This window comes from Haemorhous mexicanus, chromosome 4, assembly GCF_027477595.1.
Source record: "Haemorhous mexicanus isolate bHaeMex1 chromosome 4, bHaeMex1.pri, whole genome shotgun sequence".
In the NCBI taxonomy this organism is placed as follows: domain Eukaryota; kingdom Metazoa; phylum Chordata; class Aves; order Passeriformes; family Fringillidae; genus Haemorhous; species Haemorhous mexicanus.
This window is the reverse complement of record NC_082344.1, coordinates 42,045,985-42,054,986: the sequence shown is the minus strand read 5'-3', so window position 1 is coordinate 42,054,986 and position 9,002 is coordinate 42,045,985. Positions and strand designations below refer to the sequence as shown.

At 36.4% G+C, this 9,002-nt stretch overlaps 1 protein-coding gene across 1 annotated transcript in view; it reads left to right on the top strand.

The window, feature by feature from the left end:
- Nucleotides 1-8,012, top strand: part of VEGFC (vascular endothelial growth factor C) — a 70,113-nt gene extending 62,101 nt beyond the window's left edge. The window contains exons 4-7 of the mRNA XM_059844568.1: nt 180-331; nt 2,962-3,071; nt 3,302-3,632; nt 7,490-8,012. Of these exons, the coding sequence (XP_059700551.1) occupies nt 180-331; nt 2,962-3,071; nt 3,302-3,632; nt 7,490-7,604 (708 nt within the window). The 3' untranslated portion in view covers nt 7,605-8,012. The remainder of the gene's footprint in view (nt 1-179; nt 332-2,961; nt 3,072-3,301; nt 3,633-7,489) is intronic.
- Nucleotides 8,013-9,002: the final 990 nt, after the last annotated feature.

The window sequence follows — 9,002 nt, the reverse complement described above, 5'->3', positions numbered from 1 at the left end:
TATCACATCATAGCTATTATATTAATTTTGCACGTAATAATTATTTAGCAATATAATTGAATGCTGGAAGACAACAAAAAAATCTGAACCTAAATTCATGATAGGTTTTTTGTATGTCCTTACATTAGTTTTAGCTAGATCTGTATCAGGAGTTTTCTGCTTTGCCTTGCCTTTTGTAGCTGTTTGAGATCACGGTGCCGCTGTCCCACGGCCCCAAGCCCGTCACCGTCAGTTTCGCCAACCACACGTCCTGCCGGTGCATGTCCAAGCTGGATGTGTACAGACAGGTCCACTCCATCATAAGGCGTTCCTTGCCAGCAGCACAAACTCAGTAAGTATGAGGCTTCTCTTTCCTTTCACGTGATGAGCAAACCTATATAATTCAGATTTAAAATACTTCTGGGAAGTTTTCACAGTTAGGATAGGCGAGCTATGCATGGCAGTAGCAGAATGCTTTCTGCAGGGGAGAAAGCATTCTGCTACTGTCACGCATAGCTCCACTATTTTACACAAAGACAATTTTACTCAATTAACATCACCTTTCTACCCAGTAGGTAAACTGGAGCGAGATGATTTAAAATTGAAGAATAATCCCAAGCAAGTGGGATTTGCTTGATGAAAGAGCTACAATCCGGTTGAGACTTAGAAAAAAAATCAGAAAAATCAATTTATTTTCAAAAGAAAAGCTAAAAATATCTTTGTAAATAATAAGGAGACAACATTTCTCTCTCAGTCTGTATTTTCATATTTTAAATGCTTTTTTTTTGAAAGGCTTGTTTTTTAGGGAATCATTAACTCGCAAATCTTTCTTTACATCTTCACGTGCCAGAGGTGCATATAAAATATAATGGAAGGGGAAGATAAAGGGTTACTTGGCATCCACATAAGTAGCATATTGATTTTTTTTGTGTGTGTGATTTTGAATGAAAAATGTCACAGAACAATCTGGCAACAGAAATCTGATTTGAAGTTATTAAAACACTTGAAGATCTCCTTCCTTAATTTAGAGGTTTGAGTGATGATTTTATGATGTATAAATATTTAGGAGGTCAAAAACACATAATAGAGTAACAGTTGCTTTGAGGAGGAGTCAATAACTAGAAGCCAAACTGGAATGAATTGATATTTTTAATAAGGTAAGTGAGTAGAAAAAATTTCTCAGAGGTGTTAAGCATTTTCCTCAGTGGTTTCAATCTGTTTAAGTCTGGATGTTTTCTGACACGTTCCTAAACATAGATTATATTCTATTTGAGTTTAATTTATTTAATGTGTTCATCCACATAGATCATAAACAGTGGCTTGGAAATAAACCTATTCATAATTAGTTAAATTACATAATTAACAGATTATTAAAAAAAAAAACACAAGAATCAGTAAGAAAGTCAAATTATGTTGACTCTCTCCAGCTTCTTTGTGTTTCTAAGTTAAGAGCATTTGAAATGATCAGTGCAAGAGTTTATTGTAGCCAGCAGACAGCTACTTGTAGTTGAGGGAGATGAGAGTACAGCTAGCAGACTTGGACCAGCACTCACAGGTAGCAGTTTGTCCTGTGACTAAGGAATCACGCTTCAACAGAGGTAAGACAGCATAGTACTAGATCAGAATATATAAAGGTCTTCTCTACTGTTACTTAATGTTTTTAAGTTTATAAACTGCGGCTTTGTGCAATGGAGCAGGCAGGAGGGTTTGGGTTTTTGTTGTTTGGTTTGGGTTTTTTTAACAGAATAATATGTCTGTAGTTTATCCATACTATTTCTCAAGCAGAGTTGGAAGGCAGGCTAAAGGAAATGGATGCCAAGTGAGGCAGCAGGAGTGAGATCATTATTGGGATGAAATCAGGAAACACCAGTTTGATAAAATGTGAGGTGAAGCAGGGTGATGTTAAACCACAGCAGTCTTTACTGGAGTGGAGTGATTTAGTGTGTTGAAGGGGAGAGGTCTATTTGAATGATGATCACGGAAGAATGTCCCAGCACCTGCATTTTTGAATGTGTGAGTAATGGTGCTCAGGGGAATGAAAAGTGCATCAAATGTGTAATATAGGTGTTGTCCTAAAAGATTAGTGGGATTTTAGAAATACTACAGAAACAATGAATAAACATAGCCCCGATACATGAAGTTAGGCTCGACTTGTTCAAAGATGTAATATCAGCTGTGGTGATAAAGAAATTGCAAGCAAGGAAGATGAGATAACACACATTAATATTCTATCAGTGATTCACCAGACAGCTCAGTTCACTCATTCTTTAAAAAGGCTACAGCTGCTGTTTGGATTTTTGCTTTCTTTGCCACTACCTTGGATGCCAACTGTAGCAGGAAAAGAGGACTAAAGTGTTAACTTGTTTATTGTCTTTATTTTTAAAGAGAAGAGGCATCACTGCTGAAAGTCTAATTCTCTAGATGCGAGAAGGCTGGCCAGAATGAGTGAGAAAGTGTTAGCTAATGGCACATAAATTTCACATAAAATGGAATGAAAACTGATAAACTGATTTTATTATTTAAAGTTTTGCCTACAGAATTCATTCGGAAACTATTATTGCTGTCTTTTGACATCTTAAATTTGAAAACATTTTTATACTTCAAAAAGCTACGTGGAAAATGATGCCTGTTACCATGCAGTATTTGGTATGCAAAAGAATTTTTATACTAGTCTATATGAGGCTTATGTTCTAGGGTTAGTCTGTTTCAAAACAACATCAGCAAAGTACAAATACCAGCTTCTAGAATTTGGAGCTAAAGCTTGAAATATGAGGTTTCTTCAACAAATGGTTGAAAATCTCTGTAGTGGGGAGAACCTTTAGTAGCAGATTTGACAGAAATAAAAAATAAAATTATGAATGAGCTGACAATCTTAGAAAGATATTTGCAATGGTGAAACTAAAGCAATCAACAGCTGAAATAGGTTTTTTTTTCTCCTTGAGTTCTTATGGTAGTAAATCAACAGCATTTTTAATTTTGCAGGTGTCATGTGGCAAACAAGACCTGTCCGAAAAATCATATTTGGAATAATCAAATTTGCAGATGTTTGTCACAGCATGATTTTGGTTTCTCTTCTCACCTTGGAGATTCTGGTAAGCACTTTCCCTTAAAGCATCAAATGTCCTTCTAAAGACAATAAGTTGTAGTAATTATCTGTATCTTTTTCTGTATCATTGCTACTACTGGTTGTTGCTGTCTTTTGATATATGCTTGTTTTTGAAATACCATAAAAGGCACGGATTTGCTCATTTCTTCACAAAAATAGGTGAGAGAGTAGACACAAAATTCTGGTACTAGTGGGATTCCTCTGCTGCTTTTCTAGACACATCGGAAGGATTCCATATCTGTGGACCGAACAAGGAGCTGGATGAAGAAACCTGTCAGTGTGTCTGCAGAGGAGGCGTGCGGCCCTCGAGCTGTGGACCTCACAAAGAATTAGACAGATCATCTTGTCAGTGCATGTGCAAAAACAAACTTATCCCTGCATCCTGCGGGCCCAACAAGGAATTTGATGAAGAAAAGTGCCAGTGTGTATGTAAAAAGACCTGTCCTAGACATCAGCCACTAAATCCTGCAAAATGCATCTGTGAATGTATAGAATCGCCCAATAAATGCTTCTTGAAAGGAAAAAGGTTCCATCACCAGACATGCAGGTAAAACCACAGTTTTTATTTCTTTTGTGGTGTTCAAGGCCTAAAATTTTGGGTTGTGACATTAGCTGTCTTGTTGAATTGCTTTGTAGTCTTAAGTAAACTCTAAGCCTGTTGTCAGTTCAGTTTTATCTTCTATGACTTCTGTAATCTCTAAGAAGAAGCTACTAGGCATAATAAGTATTCTAAAGCATATTTAGTTTCTGGTGCTCTTAGACTACTCCTGGTACTTTTCTTCCTTTTCCTTTTCTTTCCCCTGGTGAAAATGAAAAAATGTAATTAGTTGGAATAAATATATATGTATATATCTATACACACATATATACACGTTTGATCATCTTCATAAAGAAAAAATGTCAAATGTAAGTAGTGACACTTGTGTTGAAGTCTCTAAAAGGAGGGAACAGATTATTAACTGGCATTACTTGTTTACAAATATTTGGCCTTTTAAGTGACAGAGAAGAGTTGTTAGAAACATCAGAAATTTTCTCTTCCTTATAATTCAATTTTTTGTTTGCATAGAGAAAGAAACCAGCCTGGTTACATAAGCTTTACACATTACCAAGCCTTTGCACTATAGGTTTCACTTCCAGCAGTGCTACAAACATAAACCACCTACAGTTTAAAAGAACATACACAACTAGAGAAGTCGGGCACTTAAGAAGCTAAGAAACGCCATAATAAATATCTGATGTTGATTTCAATATCTCTGTTGATTTAAAGACTTGGTATTTGAGGGAGGAAATTAAGTTCAGCCTTTCTCTGTTGTGTTGTGGTTGAATACGACAGAATCATTTTCTCACTTCCCAGGACAGTATGATAGAGGATGCTTTTCCCTTTTTTCTAAGCTGTTTTTCTTTTGTCTTTGAGAGCAGAAAGCAAGGTTTATATATGTTGTCACTTTGTACCTCTAGAACCAATAGTCCTGTAGATGTTAGCACTGTTAGAGGGGACAATCTCTCCTCCTTAAGAAATGACTTAGCATAGATTTCTCACATTTTGGCTCTGTCCAGCACAAGCTGTTTCTAAAAGGAATAAAAATCCTGCAACATCCTTTTTTATCTCTGAAAGATCCCTTGCTCATTTAAAACAGCATCAATTATAAAATTTAATTTATATAATAAATATGTGAAATATATTAATGATACAAATTTTATTAAAAATAAATGGAAGTACAACTCTGTTGAGCTTTGTGCTAGACGTGTGAGCCCTAGACATGACCATAATCCTTTAGTCATGTCCTAGACAGCTCCCTATCCTACAAGTAATGCTTGTAGCTTCTGGTTTTGAAGCACTAATATTTTTATGCACTGTAGCTAAAATGCCTGTGCCTCTAGTGTTATACCCTGCTTCAGATGAAAGGAATACAAAATCATGAACAAAGCACAGGATTGGAAGGGAAAAAAAGCTCTCAGCATACTGCTTTTTAAGGTGATTATACTGTTTATCAGCCCAAGATGTAGCATTTCCTTGTTTCCTCTATGGAGTTGTTAGAGTGCCCTCTGTAACAATCTGGGCATCATTCTGCACAGCAAAAATTCACAATTATTGACCATAAAGTTGCTGCTGCTTTGCCCGGCACTATGAATAGGGACTAAACATCTATCTTAGCTCCAGAATGCTCAGATTATCCTCATTGAAACAGACGTCTGTCCCATGAAACCACTCTGTAAACAGCATTCAGACCAAATCTCTTGAAAGACCTGGTCTATTGTTCAGCAGTTTCCTAAGGAAACCACATTTATGTAGTTACAATGACTCTGCTGCTATTCACTCTGTGCTACCACCTCTAAAATTTATTTTGGTCAGTTTTGGCTGGGCCAGATAACTAGGACCTTCATCTGCTAAGCACTTTAGAGAAGGAGAGGGACTTTGTTGCTCTGTTGAAATATCCCAGATAAGGATAAGACTGAAGTAACCTGACCTTGACTGCTGTTAGACAGAAACTCACAAGGGAGAGGTGCTCTATAGCACTCCCAGCTGCAAGTTGAAGTTCACAAGGAGGCACGAATCCTAAACAAAGTGAGCTCCTCATTCTTAATGCTTTCATGAGTGCTTTTCATTGTGTACAGTCTTAGGTGTGTGGAACAGTTTGGCTTTGCCTCTTTTTCTTTATCTTATTTCATTTTGCTGTCATTCAGTACATGAAATGGTCTGAACTTTCATGCCAGAGATAGCAGGAAGGTGAGTTCAGTGTTTCATCCATTGCATCTCTGTGGAGTACCTTTTTATCCCAGAACAGCCCTACTGCTGGTTGCCTATTTGCTTAGAATATTAGATCCTTCCACAAACTTTTTCCTTGCCTTTTACCATTGTTTCCAAGGTTCTGGGGGAACAGATCAGTAGGGCTTTGAGAGATTCCCATGAACTGCTATGCTGATTTAAAATCTCCAATAAGTGGCACAAAATAATGTTACTCCCTTAATTACAGAGACCACAGTGGTGAACTAATCTGTGATAAATGACATTGAAAACACTGAACATGATGTGACTAGTTAACAAATGTCCCATTTGCAGTCTTCCTCATTCCTTATCACTTTCCTCATAGCCAGATTCATTGGTTGAACTGGATGGTGTGAATTTATGTAACTGTAGTGCAGACCTCATATCATAAACAAATTATTGCAAAGTAGTAACTTAGTATCCAAACCAAGCACACAGCATACTAACTTACTTGCAACAACAATAAGAGTAGCCACAAGCCTGAAACAAGAATTAACTAGGGAAGAGGAGAGTAACAGTGCACAATTTAGCGTGCTGCATATACGCAAGTAAGAGTTATCGCAATAGATCATAATATCAGTGCTTCACAAACAGGCACACATTATTTAAATACAAGTTTTAAGTATAACTGTGCTGAAATTCAAGACATATACTTTTGTCTTTTGACTCATTGCCAGTGTCTGAAAAAGTCACAGACTTGTACTTTGTCTCTATTATACACCAGAAAGTATTTAGCATTGTTATTGCAAGGTTATTTTGGGTCAAGTTCTTGTTTTAATAGAAAAATTAAATAGGAAAAGGAAGGGTTCAGGGACAACCAGAGATATTATCTTTGTATAAGTTCTATTTTTCAGTCAAGGAGTTGGTGAGGAAAACTTCTGCCTCTGCATAGGGAGATGTGATTTGTGGTTCAATGCTGTATTACTGTTAAACTTATTTTAATCAGGTAGACGCTAATTCTGTTCTTTCTCCATTAAGATTTATCAGAAACATGATAAATAGGCTCCGATTTTTCTTCAGAATGCACACAGATGCAATATGAATGCAGATATATTCCCACTGGCTCAGAGACTGGCTGTGGGAATTTGCAACTTGAAAGGAAGTATGCTGTCATTTTCAAGATCAGAGTCACAGTGTAACATACGTGGACAAACCTCTCTCAGGCTTATTGAAGTAGTCAATAAGATGAGAAACAGTCCTGGGTAGGAGGGTGAGAGATTTGGTTATCACCTGATTCTGGATTACCACCCCCAATTTGCAGCATGCAGTAGGTTACAACAAACCAATCTGAGTACAGAAATATATCCTGTTTTCAAACTAAAACTTTAAAAAACAGTACTCAAGATTAGAATGTAACTACAACCAGCATTGAGATAAAAAAGATCCATATGTATCTGTTGCAATAGAATAATTTCTCTTCAATATAATTTGTTATTGTTTCATTGTCTTTTGTGAAGAATAGTTCAACTAAAATTGTTGCAAGAACATAAAAACTTTAAATATATGCATTTGTAGGAATTAAATATTCCGTTGAGAAATGGCAATGTGAAGGCACAGAGCTTTCTGCTCTCTTCTTTCTGTTAGCCATAAGTAATGGTGTTGTACTAATGCCCCCTTTTTTCCCACCCTTTCTTCAGTTGTTACAGACCTCCGTGTACAGTGCGGACGAAACGCTGCGACGCTGGCTTTTACTTCAGTGAAGAAGTGTGCCGCTGTGTACCTACATATTGGAAAAGACCACTTATGAATTAGCCAAGAGAGCACTACTTGCTACGTTGGTGTACATTTTTCCATTAGAACAAAAGAACAACAGAAACTTTGCTAATATTTGGAATTAAATGTTCACCAGAGACCCTGTGGGGCTTTCAGAGACAGACTCGTGCTTTTCTCAAGACGTGGAAAGCAAATGTAGAAAACAACTGGGGTTCACGTTTTGTAAAGAACTCAATAAGGACTTGTTTTCTGTCAATGACCAAATGCCTAGGTTCTCCTTCTTGTGATTTTTTTTTTTAAGAGATAATGACTATATAATTTATTTCCACTAAAACCATCGTGCAGCATTTCTGTTTATAGCAGTAACAATTGTTAAAGCTCACTGTGATCAATATTTTTATATCATGCAAAGTATGTTTAAAATAAAATGGAAATCGTATTATATAATGGTGAGAATGTTTAATCATCTCCCTAAAAAAGGAACTCAGATTCAGCTCTATTTTCTGGATTCTTAACAGGGAAAGAAGCAGTAAGGAGAAAGCACTTTTATGAAAGAAGTCTGCAGACATTTTCTTGTACCTGTTGTGTTTGCCATTTGGCAGAGTTATACTGAGGGGTTTTGACCCAATGGTATTTCTGTCTCTAGAATGAAAATAGCCAAGAAGGCACAATTAATAACAAGGAGAACACTGGAGATTCTGTACATTGCCCAAGTGTAAGGATACTCACATTCCAATATAGTCATCTCCTATTTTATTTCTTAGTGTCATTCCCAAGGAAAAGTATAAAATAATGTCTGTTCAAGATCATTGACATGTAAGTGGAAATACCAAGATTGTTTTTTATTTAGTGTTACAGGCTATGTTATAAATTTTACAGCTAAAGCTTTCAAAATGCTTTGATGAGTTTACCATTACGTAGTCAATCAGATCTCTTGATCAATGTATACAGATGCAAATATATTTTGAAGGGGAAAAAATATATTCCAATGGGAACATGAAAGGACTTGTACCAGTCTGCTGTGGATTGACACAGTCTCTACATTAAAAAAGTCTCTTCCAGAAAATATGAAATCAAACATTTTAAAACAAGGTAAGATTTTTAACTTGTGTGGGAAGGGCAATCTATTCAAAATTAAAATATGTTAGAAGTTGGAAGGAAGTTTTTTTACTTACAGAAACTTTGTTGGTGCAGAGTGGAGCAAGCAAAGCTGCAAAGCAAAATTTTTGTGACAGGAGTGGTCAGAGCTCTAAAAATAATTCTGATGGGTCTAAGCAGCTGTTCTTAAAAGAGTTATTGATGCAATAGTATTATATTCTAGAACATTGGCCAGGAGGGGTTGCTTTTCTAGATTCTTTGTTTTTCATAGTTCTTAAAACTGAGTTCTGATTACTCAGTCCCCATTGTGTTTTGAGGCAGTGTAACAGGATGAGAGAT